The 21500-nt window shown below is 54.6% G+C and overlaps 1 protein-coding gene across 1 annotated transcript in view; it reads right to left on the bottom strand.

Moving 5' to 3' along the window:
- The window catches only part of NECAB3 (N-terminal EF-hand calcium binding protein 3), a 30808-nt gene that overhangs the window by 1963 nt on the left and 7345 nt on the right, over window positions 1–21500 (bottom strand). The window contains exons 2-12 of the mRNA XM_009998386.1: window positions 17004–17028; window positions 15854–15962; window positions 9620–9645; window positions 9245–9342; window positions 5493–5629; window positions 5212–5333; window positions 4818–4897; window positions 4347–4400; window positions 3602–3714; window positions 854–931; window positions 414–505 (exon numbers count right to left, since the gene is read on the bottom strand). Coding sequence (XP_009996688.1) covers window positions 414–505; window positions 854–931; window positions 3602–3714; window positions 4347–4400; window positions 4818–4897; window positions 5212–5333; window positions 5493–5629; window positions 9245–9342; window positions 9620–9645; window positions 15854–15962; window positions 17004–17028 — 934 coding nt within the window. The remainder of the gene's footprint in view (window positions 1–413; window positions 506–853; window positions 932–3601; window positions 3715–4346; window positions 4401–4817; window positions 4898–5211; window positions 5334–5492; window positions 5630–9244; window positions 9343–9619; window positions 9646–15853; window positions 15963–17003; window positions 17029–21500) is intronic.

Genomic DNA, 21500 nt, shown 5'->3' with positions numbered 1-21500 from the left:
AGGTTGGATGGGGCTTGGAGCAACCTGGGCTGGTGGGAGGTGTCCCTGCCCATGGCAGAGGTTGGCACTGGTTGATCTTCAGGGTCCCTTCCATCCCAAACCATTCTGTGATGCCATGATGATCTGGGCAGTGGCCCCAGCTGCTTGGCTTTCCCAGCTGGAGAGCAGCCCCCAGGCTGGGGAGGAGCCCCCCCCCCAGCACTGCCAGCCCACACAGCTGAGCCCACCAGGGGACACATCTCATTCTGGTTTAAAAAAAACACAATTTAGGTCACCCTCAAGCCAACCTTCTACTCTGGAGAGCCCCGAGGTGTCTGCTCCCTGCATTGCTACTGCCCTCTGCAGAACACCAGCAGGAACATGTGGCTCTGGGGGTACCACAGCCCCCCACGCTGGCCCCAGAGCCCCCTCACCTGGGAAGAGCATGGTGGTCAGCAGCTCTGGGGACTCCAACAAGCTGCTGATGGCCTGCTGGAAAGTCTTGCTGCAGCTGGACTGCAAGTGGCTGTAAAACAGGGTGCAGGGTGAGAGGGGGTGCAGGGCAAGAGGGGGTGCAGGGTAAGAGGGGGTGCAGGGTCTGCACCCTGTGGGTGCCTCGTGGCTGTAGGCTAGGATCCCTGCCACACAGTGGGGACAGGGCTGCTTCCACACCACCCACAGCAGGACAGTCCCCCCTGCCCTGCTCCCCAAAGCCTTGCTGAGGGTGTTCACCCCCTTCCTCTACCAGCAGCCCCAGGGACACTGAGCTGAGCAAGGAGGGAGAGCAGCAGGGTCCTGGTGGAGCCCTGAGAGGGAAACCCTTTCAGCCCCCCCCCCACAGAGCACCCAGCCCCACTCAAGGAAAGTCTCCAACCTTCTCCACGAAGTCACATCCTGCCAGAACTCATAAAGGATGAAGCAGGCCTCATCTGTCAGCTTGCAGGCAGACACACTGTGGGGACAAGAGCATGACAATGAGCCAAAGCCTGGCAGCTGCCCCAGAGCAGCCACATCAGTCCCACCAGGCCTGGCAGTGAGGGGCACAGGTCTGCAGGTGAGCCCCACCACGAGGCTTTCAGAGCAGGCTGGATGCCAGCACGTGGCTCCAGGGGATCCTGAATCTGAACCCTCCCTGCTTTGCAGTTCCTGCAGCCAGGCAGCAGAGCTTCACAGCTATTCAACTGGTCCTTGCTGCTGCCCAGATACCAGCATGGGAAGTGGTTTATTATTTCCCAGCATATCCCCAGCACTGCAGCTCATCCTTCCAGCCCTGTGGAAGGTGTGTAGCATCCCTTGCCCTTCACACCAAGAGAAACTGAGGTACGAGTGCAAGGAGCCGAGATGACAGCCTAAAACAACCCAAAGTGATGATGTTTCATCAGGCAATGCTTCTCACACTCCCTCCTGCTGGAGGAACTGGCTGGAGCCTTCTCCACTCCAGGGGAAGACAGAGGGAGAAGCAAGGCTCAGGGTGTGGGGCCTGAGGAGCCATCTGCACTCAGCTGCAGCAGCAGGGATTCCAGCTGAGGTTGAACATTTCCTCCAGCTGCTGCTGAGGGCTGGAGGAAGGGACCAAGCCCTGGGGGGAGAGCAAAGCAAGTCACCCAGCAGGGAGGAGGCTGTGTCCCCTGTGCAGGGGCACAAGGCACTGTGTAATTCCCTGGTGTGAATCAGGGCAGTGGAATCTCCCTGGGCTTTGCTCCAGCTTTCCACTCACGTGGAGAGCCTGCCCATGCAACACTACCCAGTTGTCTCCTCTCTTGACAGAAAAGCCCATCAATTTGAAAGAAAATGGATACCATTCTCTCTGCCACACGTGTCAAAACAAGGATCTTCCTTTTGTTTGGACTGAAAACGCAATTTTGTGCCGTTGGAACTCGAGAGCTGGAAAATGACCCTTTAAAATAGGAACAGCACGAATGCAGCTTGAAATCTGCTGTGGGAAAAGGGAAGTGCCTCTTGAAGAGCAGCTGTGCCATCTCCAGGGACATGCTGGCAGTGGCCTGACACTGACCTGAGACTTGGGCTCTGCTGGAAGCTGGGAGCAGTGCTGGGGAGCAGAGCCTTGAGGAGGGGGTGAGCTTCAGGTGTTCATGGCTGCTCCCCCCAGCACTGCTCACACCTCAACCACAGCAATGCTCTGAGACAAGCTGTCCCCTTGGCTTGTCCCCTGTTAATTTAAGGTCCTTTCAGTGCTGGAGGAATGTGCACTCACATGCAGAGGTCAGAGCCGTTCCTGCTGGCATAAAAACCACCCCCCCTCCTTGCCCCACGCTGAGAAGAGGTTCCTGCTGGGAGCACCCCCAGCAGGAGATGGGACCACACTGCAGGGACACACTGCAGCCTGACACTCTGCAAGGTCAAACGCTCTGCATGCTGAGCCCACCCTCACCCTGACCAGCACACAAAATACTCCACAAAACACCCTTCTGTCCCCCAAAAGTGCCCTCTGGGAGCACGGATGAGCCCCCACAGCCCACACTTACTGCAGGCAGCAGCTCTGCCCGGCCGTGCCCTCCGTGTAGGACCTGAGCGCCTGGCGGAACTTCTCGATGCTGCCCGTGGCCACTGAGATCTGCCTCTTGGCCACCAGGATGTGCTGCAAAGGGACAGCCACAAGGGACATCAGGGACTCCCTTTTTTTTAGCAGGAATTCCAGCTGAGGTTGAACATTTCCTCCAGCTGCTGCTGAGGGCTGGAGGAAGGGACCAAGCCCTGGGGGGAGAGCAAAGCAAGTCACCCAGCAGGGAGGAGGCTGTGTCCCCTGTGCAGGGGCACAAGGCACTGTGTAATTCCCTGGTGTGAATCAGGGCAGTGGAATCTCCCTGGGCTTTGCTCCAGCTTTCCACTCACGTGGAGAGCCTGCCCATGCAACACTACCCAGTTGTCTCCTCTCTTGACAGAAAAGCCCATCAATTTGAAAGAAAATGGATACCATTCTCTCTGCCACACGTGTCAAAACAAGGATCTTCCTTTTGTTTGGACTGAAAACGCAATTTTGTGCCGTTGGAACTCGAGAGCTGGAAAATGACCCTTTAAAATAGGAACAGCACGAATGCAGTTTGAAATCTGCTGTGGGAAAAGGGAAGTGCCTCTTGAAGAGCAGCTGTGCCATCTCCAGGGACATGCTGGCAGTGGCCTGACACTGACCTGAGACTTGGGCTCTGCTGGAAGCTGGGAGCAGTGCTGGGGAGCAGAGCCTTGAGGAGGGGGTGAGCTTCAGGTGTTCATGGCTGCTCCCCCCAGCACTGCTCACACCTCAACCACAGCAATGCTCTGAGACAAGCTGTCCCCTTGGCTTGTCCCCTGTTAATTTAAGGTCCTTTCAGTGCTGGAGGAATGTGCACTCACATGCAGAGGTCAGAGCCGTTCCTGCTGGCATAAAAACCACCCCCCCTCCTTGCCCCACGCTGAGAAGAGGTTCCTGCTGGGAGCACCCCCAGCAGGAGATGGGACCACACTGCAGGGACACACTGCAGCCTGACACTCTGCAAGGTCAAACGCTCTGCATGCTGAGCCCACCCTCACCCTGACCAGCACACAAAATACTCCACAAAACACCCTTCTGTCCCCCAAAAGTGCCCTCTGGGAGCACGGATGAGCCCCCACAGCCCACACTTACTGCAGGCAGCAGCTCTGCCCGGCCGTGCCCTCCGTGTAGGACCTGAGCGCCTGGCGGAACTTCTCGATGCTGCCCGTGGCCACTGAGATCTGCCTCTTGGCCACCAGGATGTGCTGCAAAGGGACAGCCACAAGGGACATCAGGGACTCGCCTGTCCCCTCCCTGCTCCCACCCTGCTGCAGCATAAGGCAGTGCAAGCACAGCACTGTAGGGGAAGCCAAAAGAAGGGGCTGGCACCGCAGCGCTGGGGACAACGCCAACATCAAGTGGCTTCTTCCCACCGGGGCAGGTTGCCTTTTGCAGGAAGGACTGCACCAACAGGAGATGCTCCAGCCCCTGGTGGCAGGGTCCTGCTGTGGGGCTGCTGCAGTTCTCTGTGTCCTTCTCCCCCAAGAAAGAGGGTTCAGAACCCCTGCACTAGGAGTCTGCAGAGTCTGTGGGCACTCGGAGCAAGCCCGAGGGACTTGGGCACTCCCAGGTGGAGCACTGCCTGCCTCTGGCCTGGCCATGGGCACTGCCTGGGGCTTCTGTGGACCTGATGGAGCTGCACTGGTCCTGTGGATGGTCCCTGACCCCACTCACAGCTCTGCCTCCCACCCTGCTGCACAGCAGGGCAGCACAACCCCCGCCAGACCAAAGCCAGGAGCTCAGCCCAGTGACACCAGTCTCAGGGCACTGGGGTGGAGTGGAGCTGTGCACTCCACAGAGATACCTGCAGACAACAAGCAGCAGGACAGGGACTTACTTCATCTCTTCCTTTGCACATCTCCTCCTCCTTCAGTGGCTCCAGGCGTGGGCTCTGCATTTAACACCACAGGAAAAGTCATTGTTACTGGGAAAACTGTGCAACAAGATAAAACGTGACAGCAACCCACAGCACAGCCCAGAGTGACAAGGGAACTGCTCTGGGGATGTTCCTGAGGGTATCTGGGGGAGAATGGGGATGTGACCTGCACATCTGTGGGGCTCAGTGGGTCCAGACTGACTTGTTAGGTCAGCACAGACCATGGAGAAAGCCCAGGGAGGAAGGAAGGGGGCTCTGGAGACAGCAGGGGATGAGCAGCTTTGCCAGGCTGGGTCTGGTGAATGGGTGCAGCTCTGTCATGATGCCAGGACCAGGATCGAGGGCCAGTGGCACAGGGAGAGGTCCCAGCACCATCCTGGCTGGTGTGGTGGAGCAGGGCAGCCCCCAGCCCACCTCCCCTCGGCCACACACCTTGCACTCCAGTTTCTCGATGAGCTGCTGGAGCTGATTGATCTGTGCCATCCACTGGCTGTTGTCTTGGACACAAACACCTGCACAGGCAAGGGCAGAGATATGTCACCAAAAAAAGCTTATTTTTGTCATTGCAAAACCTTGCCCAAGAGCCAGAAAACCACTTGAGCTTGTTTTACCTCTGGTTTAAAACAAAAAAGAAAAGACTTGTTTTTCTCCTGAAACTTCTCCCACTGCTCAGGAGATACAACATCCCGCTCAGCTGGCACTGGGTGTGATGGTCCAGGCTCTGTCCCAGACAAGCCCCTGATGTCCTGTGCTGCTGCTCCCACACCCACTCCAGACTCCAGTGGGGCAGACACACCATCCCAAGGGATGGCCAGGCTGCAGATACCTGTAGTGAGCATCCCAGAATAAGGGTCCGTTGGAGACAGACGGATGTTCTTCTGCCCCCTGCGTCCGCATCGTCTCCCTGACCTCAGGCCAACCGAGGTCTCAGATTTCTGCACCTCCTTTCTGTAGGAGCAAAATGCAAAAAAAGAGGGGTTGAAGCCATTCTCTGGATGGGTCAGCTTCACAGCAGGCTTGGAAAGGGCAGGTCCTGCTCCCAGATGTCCCTCCCAGGGGAACCCAGGAGCGCTGGTGGGGACAGGACCAGCACCCCTCTCCCTTCACCTCTCCAGTCCCGCCTGCTCCTCCACGGTGTCCACAGCACACTCCAGCGAGGCCTGCAGGGACTGCAGCTGGTGCATGGTCTCCCGCAGCAGGAAACGGGTCAGGAACTGCTCCATCTTCGAGGAAGTCTCGTACCTCTGCAGGGAAAAGACAGGATCTGTCAGATGCCTCCAGCTCAGCGCGAGGAGGGGGAGGGAGGGGGAGCTGCATCCGGAAGGGGCTGGACCTTCAGTAAACCCAACGGGGTGGATCCAATTGAGGGCTTCATGCCCCCTCTTCCTGGGGAGACAGCACCAACCATCTCTGCTCTGATGGGATTTGATCCCTGATGAATTGGTGACATGTGCTTGGGGCCACCCCACTGCCCATCCCCATGTCACCCGCTGAGCACAAGTGACCCCAGCACAAGCCCTGGCCCACCTGGCCTGTGGCACTGGAGGGGTGCCCAGCAAGAACAGGGGGGCTGGGTGCCCTCTCAGTGTCCTGCTCCCTGTGCCACGTGCACACCAGGGGGGTTAGTGCTGGGGCATGTCCTGGCAAGAAGGCAAGCTGGCCTGGAGGGACCCAAAGAGTGGGTTAGGATGCACACCATGCCCAGGGGCACGTCTGAGAAGCACAGAGAGCCAGAGAAGTGCCTGGACACACACAGATACCTCAAACTCCTTCAAAACTCTGCCCAGCTCGGGACAGAGCTGATGTGAGGACCAGCTCCTGTGCTGCTGCAGGGCTGCAAAGTCAATTCAAACACTGTAACCTGCTTTTCATTTACACTCAGGGTTATTTCTGTGCCTATCCACCACCACTCCATCAGCATGTGTCCAACCAGGCTGGCAACAAACACTCATCCTGGCTCCTGCTGTGAATTCCAGCCATGCTGAGTGTCTGGGGACAGCTGGTGGGCAGGGGAGCCCTGCTGGAGCACTGCAGCAAAGCTGCCCTCTGAACACTGCCTGCAGCTGCCTGCACCAGCAGGCAGGAAAGCTCCTTCCAGCAGGCAGTGGAGTAGGATGCCCAAGGTCCACAGGGAGCCACAGGGGTGGCAGGAACAAGCTGAGGAGGAGAAGGTCCACAAAGTGCCTGCACTGCAGCAGCTCTGCTAGGGGAGGGGGGTTGCACCAAAGAAGCTCAGCCCTGGGTACAGAGAATGAGCTGGTGGAAACCAGGGAGCTGAATCTGCTCTTTGTAATGTTGGTATAGAAGTCATTTGGTGCTTGAGGGAGACAATTCAGCTCAGTGAACAGGTGGAAAAGAACTCATCTGGCTTTGCTGCTGGTTTAGTGAACTGACTCAGCTCAGCAGACGGTTAAAGAAGGATCAGAGGCTGCAGGGGGGAAGCAGCTGGGAAGCCCAGCTGTCACAGCAGGGTCCCTTCCCCATGGCTCAAGGGACACAGACATCACTGTGAGCATTCAGAGAGAACTGGCAGTGGGAGGTCAAGGAAGGAGTCTCCACATGATGCAGAAGGGCTGGTTGCTCCACAGGAGCATCCACCAGGAGAAGTCAACCCCTTTCTTTGACAAGACCAAGAAGACAGACTGGACCAGTCACCTCTGCCTTCCCCGTGGTGTCCTCACATGCCACCAATGCACAGACCAGGAGCCAGGCTGCCTTCACAGCCCTGAGCACCACAAACTCCCTCTTTCATGTCCAGAGTCCAGCAATGCTACCACATCACTCAGGCCAAATATTTCCAATTCCTACTGTGTTTCTCTCTAACACACAGAACTGAGGATCCCAAATTGCAGAAGCCCTGCTCAAAAGCACATGGACATGACCCTTCCAATGCTGGTGTCACAGATCTGTTGCGGATGGGGGGGGCTGCAGGGACATGTGGGGTTTCTGTCCCTCTGTGCCACAGTCGAGTCACCAACCCAGTTCCAGAGCTGTGTCAGTGTGAGGGGAAGGCAAATGGAGAGGATGCTGATCCACTAAGCACTGCCCTGGGCTCGTGCTGGAGCAGGTGATCACCCCATGTCAGCAGATGGAGTTTCATGGTAGGAGCAGGCAGCTGCTGCCACTGACACTACCTCCTGGCTGTGGGGGGCACATCCAGCCTGCCCCGAGCCCCACAGCTCACCCCAGACATGCAGACACAGACACCAGCCTGGACTGCCACCCCCCAAAACCCAACCACCACCCTGTGCTTGGGGGGAGGACTTGGATCTGAAGCTGGTCATGCAGAGAGCTCCCCATCCTCCCAGCCCCAGCCCAGCTCACAACGGACAACAGGATCCCACAGGGATCCCCAGGGATGCACATCAGTATTTTGGGTGAGCACTGCACACCCCAAGCCAGCTGCCTCCTCTCTCTTGCCTCATCAAACACAGCACACCCTGGGAAATGCACCAGGGAGAAGGCTGGAAATAACTCTCTCTCAGGAGAGCCCCAAAAGCTGTTCCACCCTTCTGCATCAGCTTGAAGAAGTTCATGCCAGGGCAGGCAGTCAACGGAAAAACACACTTTCCCTTCAGTTCAGCTGCACAGCCCCCTTTTTACTCCTCATCTTGGGGCAAAGAAGCAAAACCCTCTCATCAGTGCTGCAGAACAGAGTTCCAACCCTCTGTGAGCAGAGGCTCAGTATGCATGGGCTCTGTCTCACAGCATTTCCTGCTCATGGCACAGACTCAGGGAAAGGAGCCATGGAAGAAACAACTCAGCAAACACAAGACAAGGATTTTTGGTCACAGACTGGTCCCTCGGCTCCACTGACCCAGGTGAAAATCCCAAAGTTGCCAAGAGCTGCTGTAATTCTGCTTTTGAGAGGTTTTATCAGGATGACTCTGCAGAGCTGACAGCAGGACCAGCGTCCCTCTGCTTCTGTCTGACCAGCAGCTCAGTGAACAGTGTGCACATGGATGATGCTCTTCATCCACTTTCTACCAAGCATCCAAGGTACAGGGGGAAAGGAAGGGCTGCCCCTTCCCAGGGCTGTAAAACAGCATCAGCCCCAAGTACATAACTAAACCACTTAATACACTTCAGATGTAAAGGGAGCTGCTGCTCCCCAAGAAGGGTCCCTTCCAGTGCTGCCCACTGCCTTCTTGCTGCTGTGTTTAGCCCTCAATGCTGTGCACTCTAGACTCTGCTCTCCAACACAGAGGCAATGGGGCGCACAAAGCAGGAGGCTGCTTGTCCTAATTAGCAGCTTCCAATCTGCCTCTCATCAGTACAAGCTGCAGGGAGAGCACTTGCCACAGGGATGAGCTCAGCACCAGGCTGGGAGTCAATGAATTCCACCACTTCCTATCTCCTCCCAAGCACCTTGCTGCTCCCCACAGCAGCTTTCCTGCCGCGGTGGCTCCTGCCCCAACAGCCCAATGGTGTTGCTGAGCACAAGCTGTTGGGTCAGCCCAGAGCTCTGGCTCAGCTCTGGAGTCCCCATTTCCCTCTGCAGTGCTTTGGGGAAAAGACCTTGCTCTGGCTCAGATACAACACAGTAACAGCATCCCCAGGCAGGACCCTGCAAGTGGTCTGCAAGGAGCTGTTGAAACAACCACAGCCAGAGCCCTATGAGGAAGGCATCTTCAGAGCACCAAAGCTCTACCCTTCTCCTGCAGCAGCATGGCTCCCTCTCCTCCAGGCACTCTGCAGGCTGTGCTGCTGCAGCACTCACTGCACATGGAGACAACCAAAGCCTAATGTGGGAGGTCCCACAGCTGCTGCCTCTTGACACCCAAGGGTAACATTGAGCCAGCAGCTGAGATCCCCACGGCCTCTCGTACCCGTCCACCCTCCTGTGGTCCCATCCTTACCAGCTTGGTCTTGTCCATGGCTGCCAGGACTGCAGAGTTGAGGGCTTCCAGGGCAGAAAGCACATTCCTGTATTCTCCCAGATATGCTGAGAAATAATCTAAAGCAGGAGAGAAGACCATGGTGAGATTCCTGAGTGTCTCCATCTCTGCCTGCCCTGCATTCACATCCCCCTCCAGAGTCATGCTCCCACCTGAACTCAGATTAAGTCCTTTCCTATCCCCAGGGAGAGCATCCCACCCCCTTGGGAAAAGCACAAATGCCCTCTGTGCTGGGACTGTAAATGCCACTTGACTGCCTAGCTCAGACATGCACAAAGCCCCAGCACAGCCTCTCAAGAGGGGAGCCCCCCAGGGCAGGACCAGCACTCTACTTACCACACAGTTTCTCTGTATCCACGTTACTGCAAGAAACAGAAAAACAAGCTTGTTAGATGATGGGGCTGGATTTAGGACAAACGTTTGCTGTGAGCAGGCGGTTGGGGGCTTTGTCGTGAGCCCCCAGTGGATTTACTGTTCCTCCCACGTATTTCCAAAAGCTGTATTAGAAAAGAAAAAGAGCTGCCAGCAGCTCAGGAGCCATGCCCAGCACCTGCAGCTCCAGGCAGGACTGCAGGGCATCACCTCTGCATCAGAGGCTGAAGGAACAAGCAAAGCTGCTCCACCAACACCTCCTGGAGCTGAAGTGTGTTGGGAAAGTGTCTGTGAGCAGGATGGGCTGGGACAAGGACCAGGGGAGGCAGACAGCACCTTGAGCCCCTGGGCTAGCCAGCTGGATGGGCAGTCCCACTTCCAAGCCCTGGAGCTGATGAGCCCCAGGAGGTGCTTCTTCAACCCAACCTTTTCCCCCACAGGTGCTAAGCATCCAGCCAGGGCTCCCCCTTTGTGTCTCCCTTGGCCTCAGCCCAGGTCCCTCCTCGTGGCTGCCCCACAGCCCCAGCCCCACTCCTCTCCCACCTGCCCCATGGGTGCCCTGCCTGCTTCTCTTCTTCCTGCCTTCAGAGCCTGGGTGATGTGGGGCTGCCAGGGCAGGGGCTCAATGGCTTCACACCCCACCAGAGGGGCTGTTCCTGCTAGGAAGGCCATTGAAGAAGGGATCTGGGTCCAAAAACCTGGAGGTAGGGCTATTCCCTCAACCCTTGCAATAACAGAGAATCATGCCTGCATCCCTGCAGGGTTTGGACAGGCCCCTCCTGTTGCTAATAAAGGTGCTGCTGGGGTGGAGGGGGAGGAGGGAACATCCAGAAACAGCCACGTATTTTTGGGACAGGATGTCAAACAGAACTGTGGGTTCACATGAAGCTTTGGGATCCTTCCAGGTGACCAAAGCCACAGAGGCAGAGCTTCTTGCCATGCCCAGCACCATCTGCAGAGCATGCAAGGATATACCCCACAGTATCATTTATTCAAATCAGCCTCCAATCAAGATTCTGTTGTCTCAAAATCCCCTAAATTATTACAACCATTTTTAATCCTGATTGGAAAAGTGGAAGAGGGCATGAAAGACAGTTTTGTAAGTGTTTAAGTGCTGTCACACATGGAAGAACTGGTAATACCTGAAGTTTGTTGGGCTCCAAACACAAGGATGGCTGCAGTGACACTGCCCAGTCAAACCAGGGCTGCACAGCCCTGAACTGGTCTGACACCACTCACAGGGCAAAGGGGCACAAACACCCTAAGGGGCAATTAGAGCAGAGTGCTGGGTGTCCAAATTGTCATGCCAGGAACAGCTGTAATAATGTGAGCAAAAATCTTCCTACAGCTTTTCCTCAAAACATCAAAGGCTGGTTTCTGTCTCTTTCTGCTGGGCTTCCACTCAGGGTACTTTAATAACAGTCAGTGCTTCAAATGATGAAAATATTTTGGTGTCATCACAGACCCATGGCAGGGGGGCTGCTGATCCCTCTGTTTAGGTAATTCCATCAGGCACCTACTCAAGCAAGGGAGACTGGCAGGTTTAGGATGTGATTTGACTCATCTATTTTAAACACCTACTGCAGGAGCTGATGAAGGGCTCTGGTGCACTGTCCTGGCACTGCAGAGCGTTTTTTAAGTGGATTTAAAAAAAGAGTCTTTCCCTTGAGAGGCAATACAGAAAATCAGCAAAACCACAGCCCCTTCTGCCAACTCCTGTCCATCAAACTTTGCTGATCCCCTCTCTGAGCAGCCCTATGCACCCAACCCCAGCTCTGCTACCCAGTGTGACTAGGTTTTGCAGCACAAATTTAAATTAGAAAAATTTAAACTTGCTCATTCTGAGTTTTTCCACTTATTTCTGAACGCTGCCTGGAGCCTGCAGAGCCACTGCTGCTGCACTGCCACAGAGACCTGGCACTGCAGCACTGCTTGTTAGACCCGTGCCCCAGAGTATTAACTGCAGCCACTGGTTGCCATCCAAGAAATGGGTAAAAAAATCACACAAGTTGGGATATAAACATGAGATAACAAAATACACAGTCAAACACTTCCTGCATATGTTACCTGGACATTTCCATCTGTCTCCAGTGAGAATCTGGGACTGGTTTCACCAGGAAGAAGGGGCCACGAGCTCAGCACACAGCCCAGAGAGCTGGGCATCTGTGTGACAGAGCTACCACCAACCCTGTGGCTAAGGAGAGGCCAGGGATTATTAATAACTCTCTCTATCTTGTCTGGTTGCTGCCTAAACACAATGGTAACTAATCAATCACTAACACAACAAAGAGTTGAGGACTGAACTAATCAGCAAGATCTTGTGGCAAAACTGAGCCCCCTGGGAGTTATCTGGTGGAAGATCTGCTCCCTTCCCACCACAGCCTGCTCCATCAGCAACCTGCATGGTCACCTCTTCCCATGCTCCACATCCCCCAGGGTGCAGAGAGGGGCAGGACAGAGCACAGGACTGATGCTGCCATTTCCATGCTACCAGAAGCTACTTCATACCAGAAACCAGGAGGAGGTAACGTAAAGAACCTGCACATCAAATCCTGGCCCATTTTGCAGGTCTGCAGTGGGGCAGCAGGATTGCTCTGCTCCTGTCTCGGCCACCCCCTCTCCCACTCCAAGAGAAGAGCCATCCTCTGCCTCCAAATCACTCATGCTGAGACTCTCCACATTTCCACATAGCTGTATTTTGACTGTGCTCAAACCACTGATTAACTGTAATTAAGCTTCAACTGATGATGAAGGATCTTGTCATCATTATGCTGTTAGGATTCTGTCAGAATACGTCTGGAATTATGGAAGAAAACAGCAATCAGCTTCAGCAAAGCAGATGGGAATTTTTTTATTTCTATCATTTATCACGTTGGGAACCTCTGCTGCCATCACAGATCTGGTTTCCAAACCTTTCCAGTGTGACCCTGAGTGTTTCAGTCACTCTCCATCATTCACAGACAGGCAGATGCTACAGCTCAGAGTCTCTGATTAAGAGGAGAGGGAAGTTCACATGAGTCCCTCCTACAGAACCTGAGGCTTGAGGTTATTTGCACAGAGGGTTTTTAAAAGCCACCAGGTCAGCACTCCCACCTCTTCTGCCTCAAGGTCAGAGACACAGGCTTGGGACAGTCTGTACTAGTTCTTGCCACCACCCTCTGACCACTCTCAGTCAAAGGAAGATCTGCCAAACCTTATTTGTCCAAATTTTCCCTACAGATGCAGGACATAAAGACACATGAGGTCCATACAACATCTCCCTGGGCAGGTTGCACAGTCCTCTGCAAAGAGCACCACAAGGTTCAGCCCAAAGCCCTTTGCAAGGTGTTTTAAGTCCACCAAGTTATCCCTGTGAAACCCTGGGATCTGCTGCCATCCTGCCTGGCTGGGCTGAGGACAGAGGGATGCTCAGAGAGCAAAACCACACAGTGCAGCTCCCAAGTCACTTCTGCAGCAATGGAGATTTCTCACCCCTTCAAACACACTTCTCTTCTCACACTGACATTCCAGTGGATGAAAATACCTTTCCAGAGAGGTGAATCTTTCTGCCCTGCATCCCTGGCAGAGCTGGTGTGGAGCTTTCTAACAAGCTCAAAGAAACAGAGGAGTGAGCTGTTGTACCAAACTGCAACGAGGAGTTGAATTTGGTTTCAACAGGTTGTTTTAAAAGTCAAAGAATCAGAGCGAGGAGCTATTTTAAAGCCAAAATGGAACAGTTTTCAGAAATGCTGAACAAAAAAAGCTACAGGACATGGAAGAAGCACAGCAGGTATGGTTATAAAGCTTGTAGTTGCCTTCCAGCTTTGTAATTCTTTGAGTTATTACCTTGGATAATAACTCTTGAATCTGGCAGCACATTTCAGCCAGCACATTTCAGCCAGCTCACATATTAAGCTTTTTCCTTGATATTCCTCATTTTTCCTCAACATTCCTCATTTTTCCTCAACAATTACTAAGGTCCTGTAAGTACAAGGCACGCAGGCAGGCAGGAGGAGAGGCTGTCCAGTCTCCCTGCTGAGGGGACAGCAGAGCAGCAGCACAGTCCTTACAGACACCAGAGGTTGTACAAAGGAGCAAGTCCCCCTCCACACTCCAAAACCAAATACCAGGAAGTCCAGCTCTACACACAGAGCAACAGAGGCCTCTGTGAGACCCAGTACACTGAACACTGTTTGATTTCTGCACGTGCTGCTGTGTAGGCAGCAAGCAGTCCCTGGGGACACATGAGGCCATGTCTCCCTGGGGACAGGCTTTTCTCTCCAATTCCCTCCTCCCAGAAGGCACATGGCTCTAGGTCAGGATCAGGGTGCCCAGGTAGACACAGAGCTGCTTCACATTCTCTGCAGGGCCAGGATGCCTCTTACCAGACAATAAGCTGAGTTCCAGGCTCCCTCTCCAGGAGGTCCCAGCTCCTCCTCCTCCGGGAGCTGGGGATGAAGCTGGAGAAATCACTTCCAGCTCCCTGCTGCTACCTCCTGCATCTCACCCTGCTCCTGCCTGCTCACACTGAAGCTGTCCCACACACTGACCCTGCACATGGACCATGTCCCAGCCAGGGGCAAAAACAAGACCTGCACCACCTGCAATGGCCTCGGAGCTGGATTTCCCCTTCTGCTCCTGCAGAAATGAGGGCATCCTCACAGGGCTGGAGGGATGGCATCTCCTATGTTTGCTCCAAGTCACTGAACACGGGAATTTTGAAGCCAGCTCTGTCCACAGGGTCCCTCTGCTCTTCATGGCAGAAAGAGATCAAAGCCCCAACAGTCATGCTGTGCTAATGGATGTCACCAGCTCAGTGCTGCAACTGCCACGTTGTCATAGCTACCTCACTGGCAATACAGGTAATGAGTTATGGAGAACACCACCACAGCCAGGGCCATGCAGAGCTCTCAGAGACAGCCCAGGGCCTTCTGGTTAGCCCTGTTTATCTGCTCCTCACAGACAGAAAAAGCCCAGCCTGAAAACAAAGGTACACCAGGAGATCTTCATGTTCAGTTAAGGACACAGATAAAACTCTCTGCTCTGCTCCACCCCATGTTTTCCAGCACTACTCTATGGAGGAGTGACTCCAGGTCACCCCAAAATGGAGCAAGAGGAAAGGAGCATTTCCAAAAGAAAGGGAATGACTCACTGCTGACTGCCTGGGATCATAGCCCAAGAAGACAGGTATTTTCAGGAGACATCTGCTGCCCACATCCAACAAGCCCAACTGGCAAGCCAGGCAGCAACAGGCAAGAAAAGCAGACCCAGGGACTGCACACATCAGCCCACTTCTCTGTCCCAGCACAAAAGCAGGGACATCACCTAAACCCTGACGCTTGGCAAGAGTCAACCACCCCCATTCTCCCAGACCTGAGTGGATGACAAGAGGATTTGCAGCCAGGGACCATTGGGTACCTGCCCTCAGTGGCTGCTGGTATTTTGGTGTGGCACAGAACCTCTATGCCTCTGCCCTGGGTACCTGCAAAGCCCTGGGACCAGCATGTGCAGCTGAGGCTGCTCTGAGTTACTACTCCCTGGCAAGACCTGCTTGGCCACTGCCGTGGCCCAGGACATCAGAGGTGCAGAAGACACTTCCTGGGGTGCCAGGGAAGTGGCACCAGCCAGAGATGAGCCTGCTGCCCAAGACCCAGTTGAGACAAACAGACTCCTCTAGATAGCACCAGTCAAGAGGAGATGAGGGCTAAGTGCAATTACTTCTGTTCTTTGGGAGTTTCTTTTTTTAAAAGTAGCTGGCCTAAATTCACAGTTACATTCAGAGTGCCCACTTCTGGTGGAGAACAGCTCTTGCATAAGTGAAAAGCAGTTCCTTGTGTCAGCAGTGGCAGCCTGTGACTTTGCACAGTCTGTGCATCGTCCTCACACCACCACATGCTCCTCCTGCAGACACACAACCTGCTCTGTAGAGCTGCATATTTCTGGAATACATTTTTCAAGCTAACATAACCTAATTGGAAATGGGTGCTCGCTTGTAGGGAACCACAGTCAACCCGGTAACGACTATTCTCAAAATGTCTGGCTTCTCTCACCACCAAAGCTCATGGCTGGTGTTCCATGGGTTTTAACATCTGCGTGTCACAAGAGGTAGGCTTATCTCACCCTGACTATTTATTGCACCCGCCTCCAAATGTCCTCCATCTACAGCAGAGCAGTTTGACATCCTCCTTCGTCTCCTTTCTGTGCCACCACGTTACTTACTCTGAATGACGCCTGTCAATGCCACTGAACAACTCCCACAGCTCCTCCGAGCTCAGGATCCCATCAGCAAAATAGTTCTTGAACTCCTCAAATGACAGCTTCCCATCATCTGCATTTAAATAAAAGGGAAGAATAATTATATATCTGCAAAAAGAAGCGCACAAGCCCCAGCGATCCTCCCAGCAGCTTCTCCACCGGGAGCGTGGGACGGTTGGGCATGTTGTGCATAATAATGAGAGCAGATATCTCGTGGAAAGCAAGTCCCACCAGTCCCCATCAAAAGCCCAGGAGTGCTGGCAAGCAGGGACACTGCTGCTGGAACTTCAGGTGGGAATTTCAACCCCTTCCAAAGACCCCACTGCAATGCTGTGAGAGATGCCTGCAGACACTCGTGCTTTGATGGATGTCCAAGCACAGTGCCTGTTACAAACAGTAAGGACAGTACCAGGCTTCCAGGGAGAGAAAATCTCCACTGACTCAAGAGCTTTTTGCTTCCTCTCTGTGGAGGACTTCAGCTCCTGGGTTGCATTTTGATTTGTAACAAAAGTGGCTCCTGAAGCCTGCAATCTACCATGGAGAAGAGCCCAAGAGGATGCAGAAAGGCTCAGACAAACAAATTATGATTTTGGACTTCTTGGTTTATGGGTCTTGAATTAAAAAGCACGTAGCAGAGCCTAACTCTCAAACCAGGGGCTCCAACGGGGACACAGGAACAGAGCCACTCAAACAAGGGCACGTGAAAACCCCAGACTGAGCACAGAGACTGAATCAGTCTCGCAAGTGACAGTGAAAAGAGTCTGCTGCCCCCTGGGCTGTTGCTGCTCAGCTTGGTTTGCCTTCCCACCTCACTGCTGACAGTGCAGCAGAGACCCTGTGTGTGAGGGAAGGAGGAGGGCTCAGAAGAGGCTCTGTCCTGCATGGTGCATGGATGGTGAACTGGGGAGCCCACCTCCCCATCCCCTGGCCAAGCTCCTTGCTCCAGTGTCTATTCCTCCAGGTCAAGCAGAAAAACATTTTTCTTGCAGGTAAAAAGCTTCTTGCCCTTTTCATGTTCCTTCACTCTTTCAGCCAAACCTCCCAGCTGGGCTGCACTGCTTTGCCCAGACCCAGGCAGGGAGGGTGGAGGCAGAAGCAGGAACAAAGCACTCACCGTTCTTGTCGGCTCGCCGGAAAATCTGCAAGACAGAAAACATGACAGGGTTTAGTGAGGCAGCAAGGAGAGCAGACGTGGCACTGCCACCACAGGAAAACCACCTCCCAAAGCCCAGAGAGTCCGAGAAGTCGTGTCCCCCCCCCCAGCCAGGGCTGCACAGGCTGTTCTGGAGAAATTCTCCTTTAAAACAGTTAAAACAATTTCTTGTCTCCAATGTGCAAAGGTCTCAGCACAGCCGCTGCCACCCGACCAAGCCCAGCACTCACACCAAGCCTCTTTCAGAGACCACAGAGGGAGATGGAGTAGAAAGGGCTTTGCTACATCCTTGTGATGGAAGGTGTTTAATTTTTCAGACCCTTTAAATGAAAGAACATTAAGCTTAAAACCACTCCATAATGGGAGAACTTTGTGTATCACCACTGACACTTCAACTATCTGCACCAAGCTTTTGTCCTGCACTTTGCAATCACCCTCCACAACAATCCTTCCTGCAACATCTCAACATGCACACACACTGTAACTAATAATTAATGGATTCATTAATTGGTAACTAACTCCACCACAGAGCACAGCTGGAGAGCTGCTCCAATTCAGGGTCTCAAGTCAGGTTCCCAACCACGGGGCTTCTACCTGTGGACCAGGAAAAAAGCTCCTTATTCCTGCCTGGCTCCTCTTTCACTAACAATTACCAGAAGACTCCAGTGAGGACCAGCATCATTTCCAAAACCTGGGAACATCTTCCCAGAACAAACAGCACAAGATTTTCACCAGCACATCCTAACAGAGACAAGTTGTGTGTGTGGCAACTTTCTTATTTCTAATCATGCTTTTTAATCATCCTGGTTGATGAAGAAATCTGAAGGGTCTGGAGAAAGATCAGGAATGAGAAAATGCAGGAAAAGGGGAAAGCAGATTTTGCTACAGTCTTTTCCATGCACCTGCAAAGAGGAGACTGCTGATAAAGCCACCCCCAGACTAGCTCTATGCCCTGCTGCAGGAAAAGCTGTGCTGCCAGCTGCCCCCCCAGCACCGCTCACCCACAGCCTTGCTGCATCTTCTGAGGGCACAGGCCCTTCTCCAGCCACAGAAACAGCCCTGAAAAATCACTCTGAGGAGAGGAAACAACTACCCAGAGAAACCTGCACTGCTCACTCCTGAGGAAGCTGCTGGCTTGCAACTGGGTGGAGGCTTTTCTGAGGCTGGTTCCAGCAGGGAGCTCCCTGGTCCTTCCCTGTGGCTGAAATTAGGAACAGAAACACCTGCTCAGAGGATGCTCTTCTGAGCAAGGCAGGGTCCCCCTGAATTGCTTCAGGGAACAAAAGCTACCCCAAGCCAACCAGCCTCAGGTAACCATCCCTGTGAGTTTCCAGCTGGCCAGGCTGCTTCCCCTGCAGGCCAGCATGGCAGGCACTCTCTGAATGCCCTGTAGGACCCGTTGGATGCACTTTGGAGCTTCACCACCACCAGCTGAGACAGGAACCTGCAGCTCCCACATGCTGGGGATTTCTCTGGGTTTTAAAGCAAGAATTTCTCCAGGCTTTAAAAGGGCTTGCTTGTGCATCAGGGGTGTCCTGGCTGCAGGGGCAGCTCTGCCTGCAGGCAGGGGCAGCAGCAGAGGGTCCCACCTGCCTGTAGCACCCTGCCATCTCCCTGCCTCGGGAATGCTGCTTTCCATCAAGGAAAAAGCTTAATCCTGCAGAGCTCACTGTCACTGGAGGGACACATGGTTCATGCAACGATATCTCTAGGATTCCAAATGTCACTGAGGCCAGGTCACTCATCCCAAAGTCAGTCAAGTGTCACCCAGGCACTTAAGAAATGCAGATTCAAGGCAGGTCAAACATTTCCCACTCCCAGGCTGGCCTCGCTCAGCAGGGTCTGTCTGCAGGCTGGGAGGGAGAGCACAATTTCAGAGGGGATCCCACGGGGCTGAGCAGGTTCTTTATCTGGCACGAACCCATCCTGGATTCAGCATGAAACTCAGCAGAGCTGATGCTTCTCCCTCACACACAGGCTGCCCTGCTCCTGCCATGCACACACAGTAGCTGCCTGGAGCTCCAAGCAAATCCATGAGGCACAAGCAGCGGAGCTGCGAGAAGCCAGAGAGGTGAGGCCAGGTCTGCCCCACATTCCCAGGGATGGTGGGGCTCCTGGCTGCCTCCAGCCAGCCTGTCCTCGACCTGCAGAGGGGGGCCTCGGTGAGCACCACACGAGGGAAAACACAGATGGCTCCTGTGCACGAGGCAGGATCCAACTCCAGCCAAGCAAAACCAGCACAGAGCCGCTTTCATAGGATGATCCCTGCCTGCCCATGGTACATAAGTGCTGCTCCTGGAGCAAAACCCCTGGGACAAAGTCAGGGAAAAGCGATGCAAAGCCAGGCTGGGAATGGGATCAGATGTCTGCTGGCTGCTGGAGGGGCCCTATAGAGAACCCCTCACTTGCACTCGGGGGGCAGTGGCAGTCTCAGAAACACAGGGACGCTGCTTCAAGCCCAAGACGTTTCCCTCAGTCCCCACCTCCTGGGCTTGAGTCCAAGGAGCTGCAGCAGACACGATGGAACTGATGGTGGAAGCACTGAACCAGCATTTATTTGGGGATGAACCTCCCCACACCCTGGGAAGGAGGGATGCTCTGGGGCTTCTCCCTGCCTGCAGGGCTAGAAGCAACTGCTGCAGTAGGACATGCAGCCAGGGACACACCCACTGTTGGGAGGGGACAGCCACCCCAGGAACACTGTGCTCGATGATCCACTGCAGGCAGCTGGCCAAGTGGCTTTTCTGGACCTCTGTCACACTAAGAGGGCAGTAAGCAAACCCCGGGGCTCCAGCCTGTGGGAGAAATCCCCCAGAAGCTTGAGATTTCTGCACAGCTGCGGCAGCAACGCTGCAGTTGGTACCGCGCCTGCAGCAAAGCATGTCAGGCAAAGCCCTTCTCCTCCTCACCCCTCCTGAAGGCGACCAGTCTGTGGGCAGGGGAACTGCTCGGGTCCCAGAAGAAGCACCAGCTGACACCTGGGATCTGCTGCGGGCAGCCCTAGCTTCCCACTGCCCGAGGGGCAGGGTGGGATCCTGCCCCACTGCGGTGGGGGCAACTCAGCCTGACAAGCCTGGGGAGCAGCTGCAAGACAGCCAAATGCCCTGACCCAAAGCAGAGACACCAAACTCACCCTGCCAAGCTCCAGAGATGAGGCGGGAGCAAAGGGAGCCACGAGAAAGAGGAAAGGAAGCCACCAGAACCCGGAAAGCAGCTGCTACTACCAGTGTTTTAACACTTCCCATTTTAATTGCCTTAATGATACCCTGAGGGTAGATGTGGGACTTAGGGAGTGCCTGGAGGACACTGGGATGGAACACAGCTGTCACCACCAACCCCCCTTCAGCCCATCTTTCATCAGCCAAGTAATTAGTGCCATTAATGACACTGGCTGGAGAGCCCTGAAGCCTGAAATCCCCCCACTGCAGGAGAGAGACCCTGACCCTCGGCTGGAAGCTACAAGCACCACTGCAGCCAAGGGAGCTGCACTTTCCAGCTGCTCCCTGGTGATGCCAGGATGTCTCCCAGGCAGAGGACCAGACCAGGCATGGCATTCAGCTTCCTGAAGTGCTGCCTGAGATACGCAGCTCCCCTTCTCTAAGATGAACTGGGACACACGGGCATGGCATCAGCCAGACAAGGACAGGACAGAGATGACATCTGGCAACATCCTGGGCTGTCCAAGTCCAGGGTGCCACAGCAGCCCTCACCTTAACCCTTCCCAGTCCCCATGACAGGGCAGGGGCAGCACCTCCATGTACAAGTCTCCTTAGCTCCATGGGGTGACTCAGACCCCAGCGGTGCCAAAGCCAGGAGGAATGCAAGGGCTGGTGGCCCACCAGGGACATTTGGGCACTGCTCACCCAACCCAGGCATCCTGCAGCTCACAAGACAGCCAGAGGGTGGAGCAGCTCCGATGAGCTCCGGCACTGCAGGTGGGCTCTGACCCAGCCTGTGCCACTGGCCCAGGCACACAGGCTGCCCGGTGCTGCCCCCCCAGGGCACGCAGCCCTTGTCCCGGGGCGCCAGGGGACAGCAGGCACCGTGACCTGTCTCATCAAAACGAAGACACTACCGATGATGCCACTACCTGCATCTCCACAGCAAGACACCCACCAGCTGCTGGGATGCCCAGCGACCCCCAACCCGCACAAAGGAGCCTTTTCCTCCCAAGCTGCTGGCGGGAGCGGGCAGGGCTGGGGGTTGCAGAGCAGCAGACACGCTCTGCCTGCGGGATCCACGGCTTTCCAGCCACACGGAACCTTCTGCAGCTGTCCTGACACACACACAGACACAGACACGCGCACACACACAGACACACGCACAGACACAGACACACGCACAGACACGCACAGACACGCACACGCACAGACACGCACAGACACACGCACAGACACACGCACAGACACGCACAGACACAGACACGCACAGACAGACAGACAGACACACACACACACA

Source organism: Chaetura pelagica, unplaced genomic scaffold (assembly GCF_000747805.2).
Source record: "Chaetura pelagica isolate M959 unplaced genomic scaffold, ChaPel_1.0 scaffold415, whole genome shotgun sequence".
NCBI classification, from domain to species: Eukaryota; Metazoa; Chordata; class Aves; order Apodiformes; family Apodidae; genus Chaetura; species Chaetura pelagica.
Note: the sequence above shows the minus strand (reverse complement) of the source record. Positions and strands in the feature narration are given on the sequence as shown.